Source organism: Haliaeetus leucocephalus, unplaced genomic scaffold, assembly GCF_000737465.1.
Source record: "Haliaeetus leucocephalus isolate CR32 unplaced genomic scaffold, Haliaeetus_leucocephalus-4.0 Scaffold168, whole genome shotgun sequence".
In the NCBI taxonomy this organism is placed as follows: Eukaryota; Metazoa; Chordata; class Aves; order Accipitriformes; family Accipitridae; genus Haliaeetus; species Haliaeetus leucocephalus.
This window is the reverse complement of record NW_010972604.1, coordinates 737,105-763,446: the sequence shown is the minus strand read 5'-3', so window position 1 is coordinate 763,446 and position 26,342 is coordinate 737,105. Positions and strand designations below refer to the sequence as shown.

General features: G+C 40.8%; 1 protein-coding gene across 1 annotated transcript in view; it reads left to right on the top strand.

The window, feature by feature from the left end:
- WDFY4 (WDFY family member 4) overlaps positions 1-26,342 on the top strand; it is a 139,929-nt gene that overhangs the window by 104,467 nt on the left and 9,120 nt on the right. Inside the window, exons 47-56 of the mRNA XM_010563521.1 lie at positions 3,976-4,018; positions 4,825-4,944; positions 5,536-5,653; positions 6,357-6,466; positions 11,699-11,852; positions 13,453-13,544; positions 19,869-20,081; positions 20,622-20,766; positions 21,611-21,795; positions 23,513-23,671. Of these exons, the coding sequence (XP_010561823.1) occupies positions 3,976-4,018; positions 4,825-4,944; positions 5,536-5,653; positions 6,357-6,466; positions 11,699-11,852; positions 13,453-13,544; positions 19,869-20,081; positions 20,622-20,766; positions 21,611-21,795; positions 23,513-23,671 (1,339 nt within the window). The remainder of the gene's footprint in view (positions 1-3,975; positions 4,019-4,824; positions 4,945-5,535; positions 5,654-6,356; positions 6,467-11,698; positions 11,853-13,452; positions 13,545-19,868; positions 20,082-20,621; positions 20,767-21,610; positions 21,796-23,512; positions 23,672-26,342) is intronic.

Below are 26,342 nucleotides of genomic sequence, written 5' to 3'. Positions count from 1 at the left end.
AACATTGAAGTCCCTCTCTTGCTGATAACGGGTCCGGGATATTATTGGCATAAAGAATCTGATAATGTTGATGTGCTTGCCTGATTCCAGGGTTGGAGATTGTATTCTGCTCACCTCAACAAATTAATTGAATTTACTTGATGTTTTTCTTCATGACCTAACGTGTGCCTGGGTGCAGCATTTCTGCAGTGGAAATGTCATTCCTTTGTCTGGTTGAAGCCTGTGAACAGGTGCAAACAGTGTTCTGTAAATGAGGGAGATTCCTTTCTCCCTCCCTAGCCCTTTCAAGACATCCTACTTCAAGGAGCCCTACTTTAATATTAAACTTATTCATAAATTTTGTATTATATTTCTATTCTTTGAGCACAGAGTAAGAATCCCCAGAAGGTAGACTGGTACAATCAAACAAGGAGGATGCTGTACCTTTATTCTAAAGTAGTCTAACCTAACACTTTTCTGAGTTTGAGAGAGACTTGATTGTTTCACAGGGAAAGCTGGCATTCCTTTTGGCATCTTCTTTCCTCTTTTAATAGTAGGACTTGGACCGAGGTTGTGGCTTACCAGGAAGGGGATTTTCCTTACAATATTCTTGGTAATTGCAAAGATTCTTTAGGAAAAGTGGTTTTAGGAGAGCCTTGGCACTGTTTTGCAGACTTAAGAAGTCTGGAGGATGGAAGACAAAAAGAAAATGAAAGCAGCTTTGTGAAGTTTAAGAACCCATTAAGTTTATTGGAATTTTTGTATTCATTTCAGTGGGGGCAAAATCTTATCCTTTGAGATTATCTCATCTGCAATGAATCTCCAAATGGGTTGAGGTCCACCTGTCTCTAGCAAATGGAGAGCACTGGCTATCACAAGAGTGAGATCATAGTCTGATGTTAATGGAAGAGGGATTAATAAATCACTTATGTATAGTGTAGCCAAAGGTGGATCATCATTAATATACATCATGCTTAGATTCTGCCATGGCTAGTGCCCTACAAATACCTTATAGATTTAGATTTAGATAGATGTGTAGGTACTTCTCTTGACTTCACATAACTTCACCCCCTCTTGAAGTTTAGTTATTTATATTTATAAAGCACTTCTACTGTTTCTTTTTCAAACCAGCCTTTGATTATTTATTTATTTTTAAATGCACTTACTGCAGTTAGATAGCTGCAGTTGATCTACTTTGAGCTTTTGCTGTGCTGGCTAGAGAGGTGTTGGCTGGAGGAATGCTGATTGATTACCAAGGAGAAGGGAGGAACAGGCTTGAGCTGCCTGTAATGCGATTCTTGTTCTGAGCCCCTGCAAGTCAACAAGGGAGAATGCAGAATTCCAGATCTCTGGGGACTTGGAGGCAGCATCCTGCCTGGTCCCCCAAGACCCAGAAGGATGGCTCTTACAGGGGAGTGACTACATTTAGCCATGCATATTTTCATGATGTGGTGAACTCATTGACCTCTTTGAGTTATATAGTGGCTTCCAAAGTCAGCAGAGAGGATTGTTTTGACCCTTGTAGAGTCCTTATTAGCTGTTAGGGCTTGTGACAAGCAAAGCAAGAGTTCCACTAGAGGGTCATGGCACCCACAAGTCAACATATGTGTATTTGCATAACGTACACACAGACTGTCCCAGTTTAGTCCTGTGTATAGTATTTTATAAAGCTCCCACTTTAAATGTTGGAGGACTGATGTATTGAGCAGGTTTGTACATTACATGATCCCCTGCTTTCCAACTCAGCCATAAATCCAAAATAGACCTGGGTAGTTTTAGTGAGTGAGTCTGCCTCTTTGGAAAGGGAAGAACCTAACTTGATCCCTCTGTGACAAATACCCTAATCCAACTACACTTCAAATAATGCCAGGCATCCTGATCCTGTTCCGTCCCTTTGAGATACTCTCTCTGAGTTCCGAATGTCTGTTGGAGGCCTTACAAAGGCCAGTGGGGTGAAACTCTGTGAAATCTACATACAGTGCGAGAGGGCTGAATTGTAAAGGGTAAGTGCTCATGATACCCATTTTCTACTTTAGAATTCCTACATCCTTGAGCCACATGTGGCTCAAACTGGGAGTGGAAAGCCACCATAACTCTACTCTAGTCAATGGACTTTCTTCTGATTTACATTGTGTAAATTAGACCATCATATAATCTATTCATTCTTTTAGGACAAAGAGTGAAGATCCTATTTTCCCATATCAGAAATGAACTACACCTTTTTGTGTTGCCTGGTTTCTATAAATGTAGCCTATCATTGTTAGGTTTCATATGCTTAGCAGGAGAACTAAACAAAGCTTGAGAGTTGTAGACCATGTGCTAGAATTGGTCCTGGATTTCATGTTTGTTCATGGTATAGGTTATTACTTAGGCTATGCAAAATCCTTGCCTCAGATACACACTTTTCTCTGAAAAGAGTGCCTAAGCAAGCAATAAAATACTGTGTTGAGTAAACCATAGTGTTTTTCCTTTATGTACACTATTAACTGGTCCAGGAGTGAATAGGCAGTAAAATAATGATTCATAATCATGAGAGGTAGTTTACAAGAATTTAATACTGCAAATTCAATAAAACTGTAATGATCATAGACCATTCTGGTGTTTTATTTAGATCTCTGAGGCTGCTTTAAGCCTAGCTTTGTGGATTTCTAGTGTGATCCAATGCAGAGCACAAGAGTGCAAAATAGCAGCTAGTTATTACTGTAGCAGTTTTATAATCTATGGCTGAACTGATTTCCTTACTCTTCGGGAAGTTAGTAGTCCTGTCTCTGACCTGGCACCTTAGGATTAGTTTAAAGTTTTACGCTCAAAGAGAAAAGCATCTCCTACTGCAGTTATATCGTATCATATCAGTAATCCTGTTTACTTTGGCAGATTGAAAGTTTCTTTAATCCAGAAGCTGTCACTTGTCTGAGTTTGGTCTCTAGGAATTGACAAGAGCAAGTCCATGGCCTTCAGATACTGAGACGCCTTTTAGTTCAGTGTAGTTGAAATGTGACTTTAGTTTGCTCAGAACCTTTGACTCTTTCACATTTTCAAGTCAATTACCCTGTTTAGAATCTGCCTTCAGCTGATTTGTTTCTTATTTAAAGTTTCAGAAAAAGTTGCATTTTGAGAACAAAGTGGAAAAAACATATTTAGTCTATTACTTTAAAAAAATCATAAAAATGGCAACCCACTTTTTAAGGACTACATTAGATTCAAAGTGCTTTGTGCAAAAGTATCATCTTTGATATGGAGACCAAGACACCTCTGTTTTCAAGTCAGTGTTTTCAGAATGCTTCAGAAGAGCATAAGCCTTTGAGAATAAGGCTTCAGAATAGAAACAGACAGCCTTAATGGTACCTGTCACTAGCAGTCTAGCTCAACAATGGGATGAGACCGGGAGCACAGACTGATTAGCGGTGTGGCTTAGCTTGGAACAGCTGAGGAGGTTGCTGTCCCCAGCTGTCCATCTGCCTCTGCTGCAGGGGCATCTTCCCTGCCTGTGAGTCAGCTTCTGAATTCTTGCAGTTTACCATATGTCACCGCCATGGCAGTTTGCAGCAATTTCTTAAGGCAAACAGAATCCATCCTTAGCACCACCACCCTACTTCCTTCTTTTTTCTTTATTAAATATCATACTTTAAGTGGCACTTCATTCAGGAGAAGACTGGCAAGTAGCTTAGGGAGAGTCAGTGTGTCATAGGGAGAGTGACTGACAGTGATAAATTCATCAGCCATCTGAAGCTAGGCCATCCCTGTTCACCAGGCAGAGCCTTCAGTCCTGATGAAAACAGTAATGAAATTTGTATTGTGCTGCACTAACCTAACTGATGACGGTCTGATTTTTTAATTACTTGGTCAATCATGAAAATTCAACATTCTTCTAGTCTTGATGTTCTCTCATTTCTGCGGGATGAGAACAGGGGGCACAGGGAGCACAGATGTTAAAGTATTGACTTTCTTTTATTGTTCTGAAGCAGGCCATTTCAATCAAATGTTTGTTCCATACAGGAAACACTCAGGAGGGGAAAAGACAATGCTCCAGAAGTGGCAGGTAAGCTAAATCTTGGCTTCACCTGGTTAAGCAAAGAATTTCAGCACCTGTCTGTGTGTCTGCACACAGATATGTGTGTGTGTAGGTATGTACTTCAAGGCCTAAGCTGTTCTCTTGCTGCTAAAGGTGAGGTTATTCTCAAGAGGAGCAGAGTATTTACATCTGGTTATTGCAGAGGTTTTGCTCCTCCTGCTGTGAAACATATGGTGCTACTGTCTGGCAGATTAAGTGTGATTTTATGCACATTTTTAAACTGAGACCAAAAAGAGACACCCAGCTGAATGACTGTTCACAGATAACCTGTCCATCTAAATCAATGCACCTCTCATTTTCCCAGAAGTTTTGCAAGCTGAGAGATTCATTTACTTTCCTGTACCCCTGATCTTGGTGACCTAAGACACACTGAAGAAATCTATACCTTCTTGTTTATATGTAGCACTTTGTGCAGCCTTTTCTATACAGGCAGTTGTCCAGGATTTTCCAATATACAGATTGCATGCATTTGGCTCACTTCTAAATTGGAAAAAGGTGCTCTGTTATGCAAATACAGCATAAAAGCACTGCATGATTATAGACAAATGCAAATGGCCTGTCTGAAGAAGAGCCAGAACGAAGAAAGATTCTGTTGAATGGGTTGTTGTATAAGAGATATTGTGCTGATCTGAATGGCAATGGATGATTGATTACACTATTTGTAATTCTTGTCCTGTTGGACCTGGGAACCACAGGGCTCTGAGGGTGCCTTTGAGGCATGGTTTTCAGGGGTGGAGTTAGGAGATTTTAACGCTTGTTTCCTTTCCTGGCAGAAAAGGGAGATCAGCAATTTTGATTACCTCATGTACCTGAACACATTGGCTGGCCGCAGCTACAATGATTACATGCAGTATCCTGTTTTTCCATGGGTCCTCGCTGACTATCACTCAGAGGTCAGTGTTCGCTGCAGCATTCTGTACTTTCTACGATAGCAACCATACAAAGGTTTGTTGAATGAAGCCATTGAAGAAAAGAGGTCTAGACCAAGGGTTCAAAATTTGAGATAGTTTATTTGAACTGTACTGATGCTTTATAGATTAGCCTTATCTTCAAATCAGCACACTGAGGATAATGTTCTGTCTCAGAAAGGTGGATGAACATCTGTTAAATACATCCCTAGTTAAGGGCAGGCTGGATCAGCTCAGCAGATAGTCAGGGACAGGCTTCTCTGGTCCCTGACAAAGAGGTCTGGACAGAAAAGTCTTGAGAGCAATTTGCAACCTGCCAGGTCCTTTATTTGTGAAGATCCTTGTACATGCTATCCTTTCAGTGGCACATGCTGCCACTCTCTTTTCAAGTCCCATCCCAGTTCTGGAGATGGGTATTTTAGTACTGAATCTGTGACCTTCTTGTATAGGTGAAACTTCCAACACAGCCTTGCTGCTATTCAGTGTCACTGAGCTATTCATGATGTCTAAGACTCCGAGATCTAAAAATCTACTGGTTTGCAAATCTTGCAAATCTTTGCTGGTTTTGCTTTTCAGACTCTAAACCTTACTAATCCTCATACATTTCGGGACCTGTCAAAACCCATGGGAGCACAGACTGTGGAGAGGAAACGCAAGTTCATCCAGCGCTACAATGAGGTAGAAAAGAGTGAGGGTGAGTGTTTTAGGAGACTAACAGACAGCAGAGGCTTGAGTCCCCTCAGGCCTTTGGGGATTCTGGTGAATCCCTTGGAAAATGTCACCCAAAAACTTTCCAGAGCTGTGGCTAAGGGAAGCACCATGCCAAGGAGGTCCTCTTGCTTCCGGATACAAACTGGTTGAGGATTCAAAGAGAAATTACTCCTGCAAGCACTGCCTTATGTGCCTTGTACTGCTGCATTCTGTTCTCTTCCCTTGGGCGGGAAGAGATGCTACAGCAAAAAGCAATGTTCTCTAGAAAAGACTGTGCTGTTAGCTAAGCTGCATACATTAATCTTGTTTGTTAGCTAAGCTGCATGTAGAAGACTGCTGCACACAGCTTAGCTAACAGCTACTTTAAAAAAGGAAACAGAACATTGAGGCTGTTGACCTCTGGAGATCAAGACTTTTTTTGGTACTAATGGGGAAAGGGATGGTCTGGAAAGTTAAAGGCCTTATTCTTCAGAAAATGAAATGTGGAAGGAAAAAAACCACCAACATATAGAGATGATAGTAACTGCACATTCAATACAAATATGCAAGGTGTGCTTTTGCTCACAGATCCTTGAACACATCTGCTTTAAAGATGCTTCCTATTTAGTTGTGCTGTGGTAACTGGACGCTATGGGCTTGAAATGATGATATTTTGCACTGGAATCTGATTTGTGTTCAATTTCCAGGAGACCTGTCAGCCCAGTGCCATTACTGTACTCACTATTCATCAGCAATTATAGTGGCATCTTACCTGGTCCGAATGGAGCCATTTACCCAGACCTTCTGTTCTCTGCAGGTAAGGGGGCAAGATAGCTTCCCTCCTACACCTCGTTATGAACCATGTAGCACATTATAGTGGCTGTGTAATGAAGGGGGATTAATTCTTTTGACATTTTCTGTATACTCTACGTGGACTCTGGACTCACTGAAGGCTATATGCTATGGCTATTGAATTCGGTGAAAACATCTTAATGGGAGCATGATGATGTTTTTTTCTGAGGGAGAAGGATTATTTAGTCTTGGTCCTGTGATGCATTTTGTGAGAGCTGAGGCATGTAAACACCTAGACAATGTTTCACTATCTGTCTGAACGTAAGCTTCTGACTTTGGGACAGATGAGACTTTCATGGTAGGTATTCTAAGCTCAGGTGCCCATACAGTAATGCGGCTACAGGCAAGCACTTGCAGCTGGCTATGGTGGCATAAAGAGCATTCCTGGGCCAAATGAGGATGCACAGGTTCTGGTGGGTGGGAAACGGTAGGGATCATAGGATCAGCTCCCAGAAGGAGAAGTGGGGTGAGACTACATCCAGTGCTCCAGGAGGAGTATTTTGTTTTAGCTTGTTCTGAACTTGACACAGTTTTATGGTGCCAAAAGCACTCACCATGGAATTGAATTTCATGGAAACTGAACTTTGTGCTTACCTTTCCCAGCTGGTCAGCATACAGGGACACCAAATTTCCTGACTGCCCTCTTCAGCAGGCAGTTGGTGATGCACAAGCACAGACACATGGGCTGTAGCAGGGTCTGCTAGGAGGACAGGTCCTCAAAAGTGTATTTTTTAAGGAGTGTCTTGCTGAAATCTACCTATTGTTATAAAACAATGTGAGGGAGACTGCTAGGCCAGAATATTCCACACTCAGAGACTGCTGTATGTGTGCTGAGGGCTGGCATGCCTCCTGCAGCTTTCCAAGTGCTTTGCTGTTGTGCTGGTCTTTTTTCTTTTTCTTTTTTTTTTTTTTTTCAAATGAACTAATACAAATAAAGCTCTGTGCTAATTAAGTAATAAGCCCTATGATATCAGCTGTTACCAGCAGTAGCTGATGGGTTAGTGAACCACCTGAGGCAATGGTTACCATCGCACTCTGTGAGCCATATGTTAGCTGCAGTCATGAATGACTGTGGAGCAGTTGTTTCTTGTTGTAAACAACAAAGGCTGCTGCATCTCACTGGCACACTTTTCATGCATAACAAGTTCCCAGTCTGAGTAGCTGCTTTGCAGATCTGTTAAAGTGTGATTAGCAGGTAAACAGCATTTTTGTGGGGATAGTTATCTTCATAGGCTGCTGAGATCTGAAGCACTCAAAATTTTGTCTGGGTGTGGATCCACTGAAACTGTTGAACTTCTTCCATTCTCATTCCTTTGCTCTTATGTTGCTGCATGTTCAGCTGAGGTCATTGCTGTCATTTTCCCCAGGTGACTAGTCTTATAGTGGCTTACAAATTGCTCTGAGATGCAGTCAGGTAAACAGCAGACCTGAGAACTGTATGATCAAATCAAGAGGAGGTTGGAAAAGGAGTACTCCCAAACTTAAGACCTTGGAAGGGTGCTGAGTTGGGAGCTGTGAAAGCTTCTCAGCATCTTAAAAAGTGGAAAAGCTATGCTTATAACTGCAAATTGCCAGTCTGAATGTACATGACAAGGAGATGCAACAACTTGGGTGCACCCCTTGTGAAAAATTGATGTTGGCATAACATCCTGTTTCTCAAGTCGAAGAATTGATTTGCACCTGACTACAGAAGAAGAGGAAGCATTGCCTTTAGTAAGGGAACTGTACAGGAGTTTACAAAACCTTATTATTTCACATTTTATTTAAGTGTATCGAGATCTGACTCTGGAGAAAAGTGTGTATGTGCTTTGCATATTGTACTGGAATGGATGAAAAACTGGCTCATCAGAAAGGTGTTGGATGGTACCTTCCAATTCACCTTAGTCAAGTACCTCCTGCATTTCCTTTCAGGAATTTTCTTAGCACCACAAAAAAACAGCAAAGGTTTCTGCGTTTAGTGTCTTCACTGGAAACTCATTTTAGGATCCTATGCCCTCGATAATTAGTGAGACTTGCTTTTGATTCAACTCAGCTTTTATCCCCTTTTATTCTTATCCCACTGTTGCATTTCAGCTAGCAGGCTGATCTTCTTTCCTGGCATTTACGTCTCAAAGGTACTTATAGAGAATACAGTTCTTACTCTTCATTGTGTCACTGACTCTTCAGCAGTCATTTAAGCACTGTCTGCAGGTAATTACTTCTTAGCATCTCTGGGTGTGTGGTAAGTCTTTGCACCTTTACGAGCATCTCTTACAAACACTTTGAGGTCTTTGGGTTTAAAGCACCACCAAGGATCACTGATACTTAGTTTTATAAACATGGGAAGTTCTAACTTCTCTCTAGAGATCACTTTTGATTAGTTTCTTTGTATATACCCTGCTGAACTGTAGTTTTAAAAAGCAAATTTTTCCAGTATTCCTGATGAGAGTGTAAGGCTTCTACTGAAAGGAAATAAAACAGAGACTTACTGTCTCTAGCTATAGAAAAGCCGTAAGAGTTCATGTTGACTTGCAATCTAAAGGCATAAAGCAATTCTTGATTCTCTTTTTCCCTTTCAGTGCAGTTTTTGCATTCATAGAGAGAGAAAACTCATTAATTCTGATATAAATATATGCAAATAAATTTATTAATATAGGAAATGGGAAAATCAGTTATTGCTTCCTTTATAAATAATACAGGCTTAAGTTTTAAAGATATTACTTTTCCCTAAAATGAATTAGACAGCCAGGGAAAAAATCACATTTTTTCGTGGTGGTAATATCTTTAACCAGATTTGTCGCGCTAACAGCATTTCCTATGTATATATTATTTTTATTTAATACAGGTAATCTTTTTATTACAAATCATATTGTTTCTCAGGAGATTACCATCAGCTCTCATAAAAGCTGCAAAAAAAGATGAAAAAGCATCAATCACCACCAGACACAGCACACTGTGTGCAGATTAAATATACAAAGCCCTTTAATATGCTTCAATGAGATACTTGTTAGCTGTTGATTTATTTATAGCCCTTCTTCTACTCTGTTTTAATTTCAATTTGAATTTGACTCCAAGGGTCCCTGCCTAATAATGATCAAGAACAAGATGACCTTGTGCATAAGATTAACTCTAGCTAGGCTTACTCATGTGATTAGCCACTTTTTCATTCAGTCCCTTGAGTGGGTGTGGGAAGGATTCACAACTCTCAGCGGTATAACGAAGAAGGACAAGGAGATAAAGCAGAACTATGCTGTCATTTAGAGATGAGGCTGGACCAAAAGCCTGGTCAGAATTGACCTCAGGGGAAACAGGGGTCTTTCCATCTGGAATACGTGTTGGCTTTTGGTGGGAGTCTATCTCAAAGGACAAGCAAAGAGATGTGGCTTCAGAACTTAGGGTTTATTGACTTCTGTGTTTTGATAGCTTATCCATGAGGGTAGTTTCTCCCTAACAAAAGACATGGCAAAAGTTACTTTTTTAGTTGCAGTTCCCAGTCTTAGCAGAGTTTGTAGATCCAAAGGAGTTGCATCATAAGTGTGCAGGTACTTGGCGGGTCAAAAGCGCTGTGGTTCTTACCATCAGAAACCAGTGTAGGAACTGCTGCTCAGGGTTCATTTGGTCCATGGGAGTGGGATCCCACCCTTACAGCATGAGGATGCTTAGATGTTATTTTCCTATTTAATAGATTGCAAGTCAAAGCTTCAGCTGACTGTTATTGTGCAGAAGGGCAGCATCCTCCTCATGTGGCACATGCAACAGTCTACAGGCAGAGAGAAAACTAACCAAAAGCTATCAAGTTTTCACAAGAGGTCAGCCATAGACAGAACCTGACTGCGTCTCATATTCATTAACAGATTGACTCTTGCAACGCCTCTGGGTTTTAGTGTCTTCACTCTGCAAACCTGCTGGCTTATTCTTTTTGCCTAGTGAAGCAGCTTTGAAGATTGAATGGTTGAGGATGAGCAATCATTCATACATTTTCACTGCACTGCAGAACTATTTAAAGATACTTGTTCTATCTCTGATAATCTCTCTTGAGCTCTGGCAGTGGGATGTAGTGTTATGTCCCATGACATATAATCCAAATTAATTAACCCCAATAAGAAATGCCTATATTAGCCTGGGAGCATGCTGCAGCTGGACAGCTATACTGTTGCCAGCACCTGAACTAGGTAGTGAGAAACAATTTGGTTCTGTCACTTTATACAGTTAAAAAGTTAGCTTTCTTCTGAAACAGCTTGTTTTTTTCTGACAAACTCATTCAGATGATCTCCAAAACCTGATTTCTATTTGATTATTTCCATTATTGTAGAAACTTCATGTTAAAATAAATCCTTTCATGCTCAGTGTAGGGATCCCTATGTAAAGGTCAACCCAGATTTTCACAAATGCATACAGTATCTGAAATCCCATTAGAAAATTCTATATGAAATATGGTTCCAATGTAAGGCATATACCCTTCATTGAGTGAGTGATTTATTTATGGTTGTTTGTGATGGGTTTTTTTTCTTTCTTCTTGAGGCCTTAGTTCAGGATGATGTCCTGGGCTACTAAGGCTACTTTTGTCTAGTGTTTGAGTCTCATTAAACTAAACATGTTCAAACGCTCTCAGGATGTGATGTAGTTTGTTTCTCCTTCCTTACACACCAGTTAAGCTTGGGACCCAGACATTCTTCCTTTCTTCCCCTCTTTATGCTGTCCCTCCTTCCCATAAGGAATGAACAGTCCCTGCAGGCTCCTGCCCACTGGGCCTTTCCTGTTTGCCTGGATCTGATGAATGTTATTTCAGTGGTACCCCCCCTTCTCCAAAGGTTTTTCTCAGGAGAATTGCACATAAGATTGTTCACGGCTATTTGGGTCATGACTGAAGTGAAAACACTTGCAAATCACTTTGGTATGAAAGGAATGAATTGCCTTCAGAACCATTAATAATGGGTATGCCGATATTCTCAAGCTGCACATGATCATTTCTGCTTGCCTCTGTGTTACTGCAAGCTATGCTAAGTCTCCAAGCTATATGGTATTCTCAACTACATATCTACAAATCAGGACTAAGTTAGCCCCCAATATAATATCACAGTAAATCGAGCTGGGACAGATCTTGAGATATCAAACATGTGATAAGGTGGTTATTGCAGAATTAGCTAAGATTCTGCATCTGCTTTTTATTTAACAGAATATTCACACTGCAGTCTTTTTGTCTGTCTCCATTTCACAGGGCGGGAGTTTTGATGTTGCAGACAGGATGTTTCACAGTGTAAAGAGCACGTGGGAATCAGCATCAAGGGACAACATGAGTGATGTCAGGGAACTCATCCCTGAATTCTTCTACTTGCCAGAGTTCCTAACTAATGCAAATAACTTTGAACTTGGTAAGTTCTAGAAGGGACTTCAGTGCTCTCCTTCCACTTGTCAGCACCCTGCCAAGGGAAAAGATCCAGATCACATGTTGAGAACTGGTCCCTGGACTATGCAGATTGTTGAAGCTTTCTAGTGATGAGAGATCAATTTTTGTTAAAATACAGCTACAAGAATACAAGCTTCTGATGCCTGAATGATATTGGAAGAACCAAGTTTTCAGCTCAGAAGGGATTGTAGTTCCTATCAGTTACTGTGCAAAGGAACTACACATTTTGTCAGACAAAGGAGGATTTTGATATAAGCAGTCTAGTTGGCTGCTTTTGAAAATCTGGTCTGTATAATCACATCTTTGTGGCTATGAACAATATATTAATTTGACTTTTGGAGACGGATCTGTTGTTTAAATGGTGTTGGTAAAAGGTGTTATTTTAAATCTCATGTCTCTGGTGATTAAAGTTGCCAAATGTTCTCACTATCATCTTGAAAGGTTCTGCACAATTCACATGAACTTCATATATTGTCCCTGGCCTCAAGCAGCATCATAATCCCTTCCGAATGTACACTTTCTCTAGACCTTTCTGTGTCAGTGATGGAGGGTCAGAGAGAATCCAGAAAAAATAGTATTCAGAAATAGGCATGGCAGTCCTGATTCACTTCACTTTACAGGAAATGCATTGCATTTGCAATGCAGAGCTGCTTTCTGTAGTGGACACAGTTTGGTTAACAGTTAAGGCAGAGGAGAAACACCTTAAGAATCATCCTAAATTGGTGATAGCAAAGGCAACTTAATCCATGGTATTGAGGTCTAGCTATAATTGTATTTAAGATCTCAGTGAAATGAGACATGCTAAGAACAGAGCAGAATGGGGGAAAGATGTTAGAAGGTTGTGAAAAGATAGGAAAGAATTGGGTTAGTTTCATCCTGAGAGGAGGCCAAGAAACAGAGCCTGGCTGAAATCAAGATCCAGAGACTGACCTGAGTGGAATTAAGTGGAGGGACCTAAAAAAGACACAAGAATCTTGCCAATGGAGAGCAAATATACAGGAAGATTTTACAATAGGCGAAGCCAAGAAACTGAATTTGTTCACCACTACACTGTAAGGAAACTTGCAGTCCCAGACCTGAGCCTCAACTTAGATTTTAATTCATCCAGTTACGCAACACTGTGCTCTGATTTAAGAACATATGCTCACCTTCTGAAAGGAATCAAATTGCAAAGGACTTGAGAACAAAATCCCTCTCAGTGGCTGCTTTAGTAGGAATATCTGGCAGTTAGGCCCACAGGATTATGTATAAAAAGAGTTGTGCCAACAGGTTTGTCTTGTCTAAGTTTGCAGTCTGTGCTAAAACGGTTTGTGCTGAGGACATGCATATTTTTACTGCATTAGCGACAGTTACTAGAACATCTTCTCAGTGCTTTATTACTGGATCAGAAATCCCAGGAGAAATTGGTTCTGCAGTGTTCTATGAAGCTATACTTGATGTAGAACCTGAAACTGCATCTGTGAAAATCACCTCAATTTCCTTTCAATTCAGTGTTTTGGAAAAGCTGTTCCTATTTGCAGCGTGTGTGATTCTTGGTTTTATTTCTCCTTTTGTAATTCCTGCAGGCTGCATGCAGGATGGAACAGTGCTGGGAGATGTGCAGCTTCCTCCTTGGGCAGATGGGGACCCCCATAAATTCATTCTCCTGCACAGACAGGTCAGTGAATATCAAGATTTGTGAAAAAATGCTGAACTGGGTCCCACTGAAAATGAAACTCTGAAGACCAGAGTCACAAACCAAAATGTTAGATACAAATACATGCCACCTTTGCAGAGTTCATGTGGGTTCTGAACTTTGCATGTCTGCTTGTCTGCCTAACAATTCACCCTGAATCAAGGCCAGCTTTCCAGACCAGGTGAGGTTTGTATCTAGGTCCATGGCATGGACCTATCAGCCCATAAATATATGTGACCATAACCTAATGCATGCACATGGCATTTATATGCACACAGTTCCATGTTGTTGCTAACCAGTTGTGTGTTTATTTAAACTATCTACCTCCACCTCTGAGTCACACCAGGACTACAATTGCTTTTTTATTTGGGGTGGGGGGCAGGGGAACGTAATGTGATTTCCTGCCTTTAATGGAGTCAGCCTTGGCAATTTGAAAGCAAATAGCTTTAAGGTCCTGAGACTTACTACAATTAGTGCTATCTATTAATAGTTAGAAAGTCTTAACTTCTGTGTGATGTTGCCTGCTACGCAGCAGTGAGCACAAAGGCAATTCTGTATGAGGTTTGTTGCACTCAACACAGACTTTGCAACAGAATATCTTGGTGCAGCTCTCTCTTTTTATTAGAGCTAAAAAGGTAATGGGCTGTACTATAGTGCCCCTGCATGACCTCATGAGATTTCTTCTGGCAAAAGGAGTCAATCTGTATTTGTGAGTGTGTGCAGATTGTTGCTATGTACAAGAAGTGTGATGATTATATGTTAGCATTGGTAGGACTAAACAAATAGCCCATGGTCTTCAAGGCATTGCATCATCCTAGTTTGTTATGTGTACCTTCAGTTTCTGCCTCAGTGGGTTCTTCTCACCTCTTCTATGCTATGCAGGTCCTGCCCTTGGGGCTTCAGCTTTCATTCTCTATAATCTCTCTAGGTGATTGTATCCAAACCTGTGGATACAACCATCTTCTCTATTTTGATATCTCCAGATAAGCCTTTCCTCAGCTGACCTCTCCAAATGCTGGTTTAAATCCTGTCTCTGACCTCCTTACTGACTGACTGAACTTTTTGTTTGTGTTTTGAAAAACCAGTCTCATACTCTTGTCTTGTAAATATTCTTTTCTCCACTGTTTCTTACCTATTGACAGCAACCACCACGCTCCCATTAACTTACTATTACTTTCATGTCCGTTGCTTTGTACTTCTGTGCTGCATTCAGAGTCCATACTTTTTGTGATTGTCCATTCTACTAAATCATTTACATGCTTTTCATGGGCATTCTCTTGAACATTCATCTCATTCTTTCTGATGTGCTGATAGCTTGTTTCGAGTCAGTACAGAGACAAATGGAAGGGCACCATCTTCGTTGTCTGGTATTGCATACAAATCTCCTTCCCCATGCCCTTACATTTTGAATTTCTGTATGGCTCCACTTCTCATACCTAAAGTGTCTCTCCTTTCCCTCTTGAGACTCTACGTATGTGATTTATTTGTTCTGGCCTCTTCTTACATCTCCATCTCCCTGCAGCCACCTGGGTGCTGTCAGTAATCTAGCCTTAGGCCCATGTTTGGCAATGCCATTTTTATCCATGTTTAAAAAACAAACAAAAAAATCCTTTATAAGCTGATCTATGGGCTGTGAATCCATCCTGAAGAAATTTTTCTTCTATTAAACCAGTTTGAAGAGAACAGACTCCTGGTATTGTGCATCATCTGCATATCTTGTGAAGAATTAATTGTTGTTAAAACTTTATATTCCAAAGACAAGTCAGTGCTTTGTAGCACCTGCATCCCATGCTGTGTCTATAGGTTCCTGATGCTGCAAACACTTTGGCTTGTGAATAACTCTGAGAGTGAGCCTGTTCAATTCTGGATTCATTCAAATGCGCTTAGATTACTCTTGTGAGTGAACATGGATGTGATCTGAGCCTGTACTTGACTATTTTTTTGTGCAGTAGTCCTACCTTTGTTTCTTTTTTAGGGCTGTTGAGTATATAGTGAGATATTTCATTTTTTGGTTTAATTAAGAGGCTTCCTTTAGCCTCTATTGTGAATTCATGACTTGAACACTTCACTTCAAATCTATGTCAGAACAGTAATGCTAAAAAATATTTTAAAGTTGTTAGATTTCTATCTTGTTACTTTACCTATTTTGAAATTGATAACTTTCGTATATACTTATTAAAAATGTTATTTTCAATCATTTTGAAAATGTGATTGAAAGTAGTTGTGTACCACTTTTTGCCGCAGAATCCTGCCTCAATACATAAAAGCTTGTGAATTAATGATATTCCAAGTCATGTGGTGTGGAAAATAGCTGCTTACTATTATTAGCAGGTCTCAAGTGTCTCCATGCCTAGTAGCTTGACTCAATGGTGTGCTGCCACACAGTTTAGTAACCTAAGCCAGTACATTGAATTTACAGCATATTCAGTGACTAATCAGGCCCTTTACAGAAGCTACATTAATCTTCTTGTTCTTTGTTTTACCTTGTATTTCTGTGGCAGTTACCTGTATAACTTGGATCACAGCCCAGTATTATTGGGCTGACAAGCACACAGCAAGTAGACCTGCCTGGAAAAAAAGTGTACGGAAAAGCTTTTCACCAGAAAACTAGTCAGGTTGAAATGGAAGTGTGTCAGTAGTAACAAGAAAGTGTCTCAATAAATTATTTCAACTTTCTGTCTTTGTTATCAAAACGAACTTTTCATTGCAATGTTTATATTAGATTACAGGCTGAACTGAAAATATTTTATCTGATGATGTAGCTGTTATAACTAGTATTGTATTGTATGGTATATAGCTTCATTATTAGTCAGATAAAAGGATGTATTTTTTCCAAATTTAGAACTGGGTGGGGGGCAGATTTTAATACATGAGAAAACTTGAGAGTTGGGCTTTTTGTTCTGATTTGGAAAGAAAACACTATTCAGTGTCTGAATTTCCCCCAGAACCTAGCTTCTATTTTTTCAGTCAAACTCTGTCCCCTGCCTATTTGCAACCTGTTAGCTTGAGGGGATAAGGAGAGAATGTTTTTGCCAAGGAACTGAGATGCAGAGAGATTAAGAGCTGTGTTCAGACTGCTTAAGCTCCTGTATATACACAATATTAGGTATTACTGAGTCAGACATCTCTGAGGATGCCTAGAGAGTGATTTAGAGTCTCAGAGCTCTAGTCACACTGAAAGGCAATGGAAGGGAAGAGAGACCTGAGTTTTTGTCAGTGCCTGTAACCACACAATGATACATCTACTACGAGGAAGGAGATCCTTGTGTAAGTGTTGTGCGCACTGCAGGCTTGCTACTCAAAGTACAGTCCTTGCTAAAATGAAGGGTTGAGCCTAGGGAGTGCCCAATTCCTTTCCTGGCAGGGAAGCAACTCAGTGCTACCCACTGCAAACAGGTTTTGGCCGCTGAGGTCAAACATGCAACAGTTCCCTGGTGTTCCCCAGTGACTCCAGTGAAGACATGGAGGTTTTGGGGTTCTCTGGTTCCTTTCTCTGCTATATCTCATGCTCCCTCTGTGACCTTCCAAGGTGCTTAGTCTCTGTTCTCCGGTTTACCAAACATGGGAAAGACAACACTGTCCTTCCCTAACAGAGGTGCTACAGACAGAAATCCATGGATGCCTGAAAGCTGCTGCAATTTTACGTTGATGTTTTTTAAGGAAAAACATAGGTAGAAATGCTGTCTCTTACATTGTGGTTTGTCTGGAGCGGAAAGTACTGAGCTGTGCTCCTTACTCCTAGTGTAATGGTGAGCACTATGAAGGTACTTAGATACAATGGGGAACATCTGCTTTTGCCTTGTACTTTGGAGTAAGGGTGCAGTTTGGAGATGAATCTATCAATCATCCCTGCATGCCATGGTTTTGCTCTCATTGTAGACTGATCTCAGATTGTGTGAACTAGATTTGTTTGGGAATAAATGAAACCAAAAGCTGCACTCCAGTTGTGCACTCCAGATGCTGGTGGCATTCAGCCTATGGGAGCAGACTAGATCTAGTTTGAAGTAAAGCCCCCACAGTGCACATAATGTGGATACTGGGCCCTCTCTACCATCTGTTCTGTTCTACAGACCTGCTTCCACTGAGCTGCACTAGTTGATAACATTGGCACAGCTGATAAAGCCACACAACTTTTACAAATTAATTCAAATCTCAAATAGGAGCAATTTAGCAAATGAAAGATCATGTTTATAGGTTTGTGTTCTTAATGATTTGCCAGACCTGATCAGACCTAATATACAGTCAGTGCAATATTCTATCTCCAACCATGGCTAGTACTAGCTGTTACACAGGAGGGTGCAAGAAATCTTACTGTGGAAAGTTGATTAGCCTGCCTGGGAAAGTTTGTCTAACCCTGAAGTGAAGAGTTAGAGATCTTGAATTCTGAAACATGAGGGTCTCTGTCTTCTCTGAAATCATCCACAAGACTGGATGTACTTGTTACTGGTATCATGGTCATTTTTAGGAGCCTTCACAGTGAGTTTGGTGCATTAAACAGATCCAGGTCAACACTGTTCTGAGGTTTGGCTACTGCTTTAAAGAATATGAGAGCAAAGATTTGTTCTTGACATAAAACTCTGAGTAGCTCTCTGTTTCATGTTTAATAAGTTAGCAATCTAGTATACTAAAGAAATTTATTTGCTTCCTACTTAGACCACAAGTTCTCCCTTCCTGGCTGGGCTTGTCATAGTGCTCAGTGAAATACTGAGAGGCTGCACAGTTGCAGCTCTGTTGGTTGCTTTGTTTTGCTCTGGCAGTGATGCCAGGCAAAATTTACAGTTTGTAATTCATGGACTAACTGCTTTTATTAATGAGGATGAGTTCTGAGTCTGTTCATAAGTGTTTTCCTGTTGTTTGCAGGGGACAGATTGTATGCCATACTTGTTCTCTGAGCTGCCCTGTGATCATTATAGCTGTGGGCAGGGTCATTTAAACCAGCTGCACTGGGCTAACTGTCTGCTCTGTGAAATGAGCCATTGTTCTGGATCCCATTAGCTTGTTTATTTCTGCTGTGCTTTGGGTGGGATGGTCTGCTTGGGAGACCTTTAACTGAGCATCAGGGAGTATTGCACAGTCAAATGATTTGGAGATAGGAAAGTATTTTTAATAATGCTTAACATAGCTGCTTGAATCATTGGGCAAGGCCATTTGGGAATGCACAAAAATTTGGTGAAACAGGTGATGGCAGGGGCAGAAGCATTTAATGAAGCCTCATGGGTAAGGCTGGCTAACCTGGAGATGGGCAAAGGTTCAACTCAGACTTGTTTCTACTGCTTATGAACTTGCTGTCTGGGTCTTCCAAGCACGAGTTTTCCACTATGATTATATTGAGCTTTCTATGGTGCCCATGTTGGGGTGAATGTATTGCCTTGTAGCATCTCTCCCAGTCTTCTCCAGTAGTAATTTTTTTTTTCTGGTCCCATTAATCCACACACCTGTCACTATGGGTGGCAAATCTAATCAAAGTTAACCATTTCAGGGAAAAAAGTTCAGACCCCAAGTTTTTTCAGGATGAGGAAATCTGGTGGTGCCCTGCAAGGGTAGCAAAATATTTGTTGATCAAACCAAGTCAGTATTGAAGCTTCTGACATATAGTTGCCTCACTGCACCCCAACTCTGCTATTGCAAAACCCCTTGCCTGTCTTGGCTTGCAGCACCCATTACCATTTCGCTACAAGCTCTACATTCTCTTTGCTGTTTCATGCCATGCAGGCTCCCATGCTGTATCCTTCAGACCCAACTTAAAGCCCCTCTTCTAGTCATCTCCCTTTCCAATCTATGTTTATATGTATCTTTTCAAATAATGTCTCTGCTACTCAGTGTGATTCATAACTAAGGCATATTTCTACAAATAGAAATTCACCTGTGGTTTTCCTATAGAGCAAAGTGGTGGTACCAAATGCTAACAAATGTTTTGCTCATTTAAACCATCTTGTGTCAGTAACAGTATTGGTGAAGACTTGATAACCCAGGCTTTAATGTGTGCTGGAAGCTGGAGAATGTGCTAAGATCTGTGGAGTGCTTGCACTTTGCTTTGTGGAACCTGCCTGTGTTGTCTCTGAAGATATTGCTCCTGGAGTCTATTAAGTCAAGCATGCTGCGCTCTGTCCTTCCTTTTCCTGTGGGAATCCACCATTCTTGTCTGTTCACATTTTGTGAGGATATGCTGAGAATAGTGGCACTGGAGGAACTGAAAGTCTGAAGATATACCTGTAGAGAATTTAAGTCTCCAGCAGGGATTGGAAGTGGTAATGCATTTGTAATGGATACTCTCTACTGAGTTAATTAATTTTCTTTTGGTTTTAGGCACTGGAAAGTGACTATGTCAGTGCACACCTCCATTGCTGGATAGATCTGATTTTTGGCCACAAGCAACAAGGCTCAGCTGCGGTGGAAGCAGTTAACACCTATCACCCTTACTTCTATGGAGACAAGATGGACCTCCACAACATCAAAGATCCTCTGATTAAGAGCACCATCCTGGGTTTTATCAGCAACTTTGGACAGATACCAAAGCAGGTACCACTTTATCATGAGAATAGAAAGCATAATTTATTTTGATCTTGCAGTATTTCAACAGGAAAGCAAGAATAGAAACTTAAATCAGAGACATCTTCTGGTTTAAATCTGCTGAAAGACAGGCTATAGACTTCTCCAGATGGTGTACTACATCAGTATGCATGCACACACGTGTGTGTTTCCACTTTCTAATTGTGCTGTTCCTGTTGTATGCCATACAGCTATGGCATCAAATCTGATTCTGCTCCTTCAGAACAGTCACAAGTAACCACTAGTCTGGGAATGGGTACAGTCAAATAAAAGCAGCTCAAAGTCTCACCTATACTTTTCTCTCTTCTCCTGAATTACTGGGATTAGCTTCCTATCTCTGTGAGGAAAGGATGTAGTCTGATGAAAATGTAATAAGGATAAGATTTTATTTTAATGAAGAGATTCATGTGTGATAATACTGGAGTTTATGATTAAGGATTTAAACAGATGTCTCTCCTGCATGATCTGGCAAATAGAGACTAATTTTTCAATGCCACTCCTTTGTTCTAGCTCTTCATGAAACCACATCCATCCAGGAATGCCCAAGTGAAAAGTTCAGGAAGAGAGACTGTGCTGTCCTTTCACTCAAGTGGAATTCTTCCTCCTTTTATGAGCAGCCTGCAAAATCTGAAACTCTCACCAGTTACAATAAAAGGTGCTGCAGGGGCTGTGCTCCATTTTCTGAGCTAATAAGTACAGAATTCTTGGATGGGGTGAATCTGGATTTTCAAGAGGACAGAAATAGCCACACAGCTTTGTATGACTTGGTGCAATCGAGATCCCTTCTGCCAATTGTTATTTGTGTATGTGTGTATTGTGAATGGGCATTGAAAACACTCAAATACTCAGGAGAAATCTTGAAACTTCTGTTGTAGAGTTCAGAACAGATTTTTTTTTATATAAAATACCTAAATCTTTTCTGTCTTCTACATTCTGGATATGTTAAATTGAAACATAAACGTCACTGTTTCCCATTCACTTTCTCTCTTTTCATATTCAACAGCAAAGTAAATATTGCTTGTGTTTCCCCACTTCTCAATCTTCAAATCTTTTCTTTTTCTTCATCTTTTTCTTGGTCTGCTACTTTTCTTACCATAAAGAAGTCTGGAAATTTCAGTGTATCTACTTTTTCGTCCCACAGTGGTGTTCTTTACATCACACATCTTTGTGAGGACAGTGGGCTCCCATAGCTGTACTACAGAGGCTGTTGGTGACAGGCCCAGCAATCTCTGTATTGCATGGCATAAGGCAGTCTGCCAATGAAAAGGAGCTTAATGACACTGCTGTTAAACCCCTTCCTTTGGAGCATGTCACTCCCTCTGCATGGATTTATGTGGTCCATTGGAGAGGAGTGTTTCCACTATTCTGTCTGGAATCTCAGTTGTAGAGTGGATTTCTGTCTGTGGGCCACAGCACTGAGCTCAGTTGTGGGAATTGCCAGCCTCACCACACAAGCTGTGAAAGGAGGAAAGTTAACGTAAGTGCTCTAAAAACAACAGAATTAAATATGTTCTCTGTCTTGTCAGACTATCCCAAGGGAGCTATTGGGCATATTGTTCATACTGAGAAAGGCATTCTGGCTGTCGAAAAAAATAAAGTTTTGATGCCTCCTCTTTGGAGCAAAACATTCTGCTGGGGATTTGAGGACTTCACCTGCTGCTTTGGCAACTATGGGTCTGAGAAGGTAAATAAGAAAAAGTCTAAGCATTCCAGAAATGAATGATATGGTGTGGTCTTTGGCTAGTTTGGGCACCCATTTCAGAGGCTGTTAGGGAGCTGATTTCAGAGGAAGCTGTACAGGACTTTCTCACAGTCAAGCTTCTTGAGGAATCTCAGGTCGGATAGCCCAACAGAGTACAAAGTCATTCTACATGGCTCAAAAATGTGGCATTTCCCCTCTAAATTATCTCAAGCTTTCCTTCCAGTGACTGTGTTGTCCACCAAAATGAGGGACAAACCCCATTTCATAGGTTGTAAGGACAATACAAGGTCTCCTGGCCACTGATTAGAATTTCATTGTGCAGAACTTTCTGCTGGAATTAAGATAAGACCATCTGTCAATTCCCCTTTGGCTCCCAAGCTTAGCCCAGTGCATTCATTCAAAATAATAATGTCTTCTATTCTAGAAAGGTAATACTCTTACTTCTTTGCTGTTAAAAATCAACGGTCTATGTCATCACACTGCTTGTTAGGGCACTTGACAGATCCAGTTTCTTCCTCTACCACAAACACACTGATTTTTGGGTGTGTTTGGGACAATGTTATGACATGCAAAGACATCTGAGTTAGCTTGGGTACTAGAATAGCAGAATACATCATTCAGCAGGATACTGACTTGGGTGTTTGTACAAGACACATCATTATGTTTTTACAGACATACACGCAGTCAATGGAAGTGAAAAAGCCATGAGATGTATTTTACCTTCTGCTCACTGTATAAAATTATTGAGAGTTTTCTCCATTGATTTCAATTAAAATCAGTGCTTAGCAATTCATAGTGCTGCTGTAGGTATAAATTAACTTGTTTTGTCTCTTCAAAAGTCAGGGCGTCACTGAGCCTAATGACACTGAGCATAGTGGGTGTGATTACACAGTCACTGTGAGAAGTAGTTAGGAGTCCAACTTGAGTTCTCTCTGGGTCAACAGTGCCTCTGGACATGAGATTAAAAGAACTTTTTGTCCTCGTTGTGAATAGGTAAATGTTTGTTCTGTCTGTGGTATGGTTTTTGTAGCTGTGCTGTCCAGCTCCACCAGACTCTTTAGCACCATAGTGTTGTCTTGGTGGTGTGGGAGAGAGCTAATGCAGAATGTGAGCAGAAGGATGTTTATATTGTAACTGTAGCAAAGTGTAGTAGACCTGACCTTGGTGTAGACTAGTTTGGGTGCTGCTAACAGAGCCATTGGCACGGAATGGAATTTAGTGCTTTGGCTTTTGTCTTTTCAATCCAAGTAAGAGGAGGTTTGCAGAGCCTGGCACTAACTCTGTTAGCAGTGGCCATCACAGCCTGAGCTTTCTTTTTAATCTACAGTGAATGTTTGCATTCTGTCACTATATGGTGGCAGAATGAGCTTGCCTTCAGTTATGCAGGAAGTCTGTGGCACAAGAGGGATTGCGACTCAGGTCTCCTAAGACTTAAGACACTGACCTTTGCCCAGCCTTCCTGCTTGGCCCCTGGAGGATGGCACAGCTGCATGCAGCCACAGCTGCGTGCAGACACAGCCTTTGCATGTACATATTATGCAGCTGTGCTGTGAGCACAGAGAGTGGTTAAGATGAGCTTTTCTTACCTGGATTTAAAGAAATGGAGGTTCAGTTCTGAAAATTGAATCTACCATTTGGTATTAACAAATACATGGTATCACCAGATGAGCATTTGACTTAAAGCTGCTTTCTTGCACAGAACGTGACTACATTTGAGTGCATGGCAGACTGGGGAACGTGCCTCTGCGCTGTGTGTCCTTCAGCAACTACCATAATCACATCTGGAACAAGCTCGGTTGTGTGTGTCTGGGAACTTTCCTTGGTCAAGGACAAAGTGAAATGTCTAAACTTGAGACAGGTCAGTACTGTGGCTCTTTTGCTATAGAAACTTAATGAAAACTAAAAGATTAGTTTCTTTCTCTCAGATGATTGGCAGAGGAAACACCTTTGGGTGAATGAAGAAGGGAGAAAAACCCCAATAATCATCAGTATCATGTGACAGCCTGTTATCAGGTCAGGAGCTGGTAATATGCCTTAAACTCACAGCTTATAAACTCTGTTATAAACTCTGCTTGGGTTTTGGGGGGGGGGGGTTTCCATGTTTGGTAGCATTTCCAAAGTTTATCACAATCAAAGAAACAATGAAGATAAGGCATATGCTCTTCTTACTTGAAGTGCAGCCAACCCTTGGATTATTTTCAAAAACCAGTATCACCTGGAGATGCTTGTAGTTCTTTTAGGGCTGCTGCAGCAATGGATAGGATATCCAAAACACCCTGAGAACTTAGCTGATGGAGATGAAGGCTCAGCTAGGCAAAGTTCTCGATCATTTTCTCTCAACCTAAATTCAGTACATAAAAGGTTTATCTGTCACTCCATGAGGTAGGGATGCATTCAATAAGAATGATATGGTTTGTGTCCTCATTGTCCAAAGTCCTTTAGTGGTTGTTGATTTGGAGCTCATCTATAGTCATCAAACAGCTGTATAAATACTATTTCATTTACAAAAATGAATTCTCGTTCAAGATTTATGTGGTTCAGCTATGGTGAGTTCTCAACTTTACAAGTAAAGCTAGAGTACACCTCTATCATATCTGAAAGGCAGCATGGGACCCTTTTCCCCCAAGAAAGAAAGAGACAGAAAATGCTCTGCTACTTTTAGGCAAACTAATAAAGGGTTCACTGATCAGCTAGGTCACCAAGTGTTAGAAGCTTCTTCTGTTCATTTGCTCTGGAGGAATATTCAGATGATATTTCAGTGCTTTCCATACCCTGAGCCAAAACATATTTTATTTGTCATTAATTGACGTGAAAACTTCAATGTCTGTTGGGATGCCAGAGAAGTATTTAGATCTTCATTTATCTGAAATTCTTGTGTGTTGAAATTAGGGGGGGAACTGTGTTTAGAGCAGTCTCTCTTCTGCGGTTTGTGATGTTTCCTGCTTGAGAAGCCAGAAATATTAGACAAGATCTTCAGTGATGACCTTTTAATCCAGCTGGTTATTATTCCAAACCAGGACATGGACATAGAAATGGAAGAAATAGCAGTAGAGAAAAGCATAAGCATTAATCTTCATCAACATCAAAATGATACCAGTCAGAAGGTCAGTTTAAGTTTCAGGCAACTGTTTGAAGAGGCTGTCTTTTTTTCTCTCCAATATAATGCCTTTCTCTTTAACAATCTAAAATCAGCTTTGCTGATGTGGTCCACTGTGATTAATCTGGTATTAGCCGAAGTCCACAAAGTGGCATGAGATCATGCAATGACCAATTCTGTATTTTTTCCTTCTCTTTGCTAGCAGAGGCTTTTTTTTGATGACTGTCTGGCATAGATGTAAATTTGAACTACAGTTCTAAATGTCTTCCAGTGAATTACTTGCTACTTTCATGTAATTCACTGTTTCATGGTGGCTGCTTTTTCTGCTGAACAAAAAAAATTGTATCATCTTTCCTGAGAGTGAGCTTTGCTTAAGTAAAGCTGATGTGCTATAAAGTGGATGCTATTCACTTACCAGCTGTCTCATGGGACTGACATATTCTGGCTTGGAATGTAGTAAAGTACAGAAACTATATTTCAGCAGAAAAAGTCGCTTTTCCCTCTCTAGCAGGAGCTGCTTCCAGTTTCGTGGAACACTAAAGATTGACCATAATAGCCTCAATATTGATCTATGCAATTTACCAGTTCCCTCAGTGTTCATGAGCAAAGCGATCTGTGCAATCCGGCTCCCAGAATTTCTGGGCCAAATTAAACCCTAGACTTGGAGAAGCATCTGGGCAAGCTGTGCTGTCTGCCACACAGACCTCTCAGGGAGGTGTTGAGCATAGTTGTGAAGTGTCTCTGTCATGTCAGCCAGCTAAGTTGGATGGTCAAACTTGGTTTAAGTTTTCATGGACTAAGCATTCCTGCAGTGAAGCTGGTCTTCTTTTTTGTCTTTTGATATTTGTGAACTTACTCTGGACATAGGCCTCACAGTTCCTTCTGCAGACATGCTGCGGGTTATTTCCTATTAAGGGAAAAGCTGCCAGTCTTTGCAGAGCAATAATGAGAAGACAGTAGAGAGCTAAAAGCATGCGACTGTTTTTGCATGTATATGTATTGAGACACTGGTGGATTGAAGCTGAGATTATAACCGGGCTTGGGTCTAGCTCTCTCTTCCACCCTCAGGTTGTATTTAAGGCGCTTCACTGCTATGTAGGATCTTTCTGGGTTAAAAAGAGGAAAAAAAAGGGGTTTATTAAAACTTGTGCAGGAGCTCAGCTTGGCTTGGCTTGGCAGTTTGGATGCTGTCACAGTGGGTATGTTTTCTTTCATGCTTTGGAGGAAGGAGACGAGATTTGGAGCCCTTGAACTTGCCTTGTCCCAGACCTTTTTGCAGAGCTCTTGTGCAGTTCTTGAGCACAGGCACTGGATTATGCCCAGCCTTTTGTAAAGAGACTGTTCTACAGCCAGTCCAAAGCTATTGCTGAGCCTTCTTTTCTGTGCTCAGTTGAGAGTGTTTCTGACCTCTGAAAACTACTGTTGGAGACCC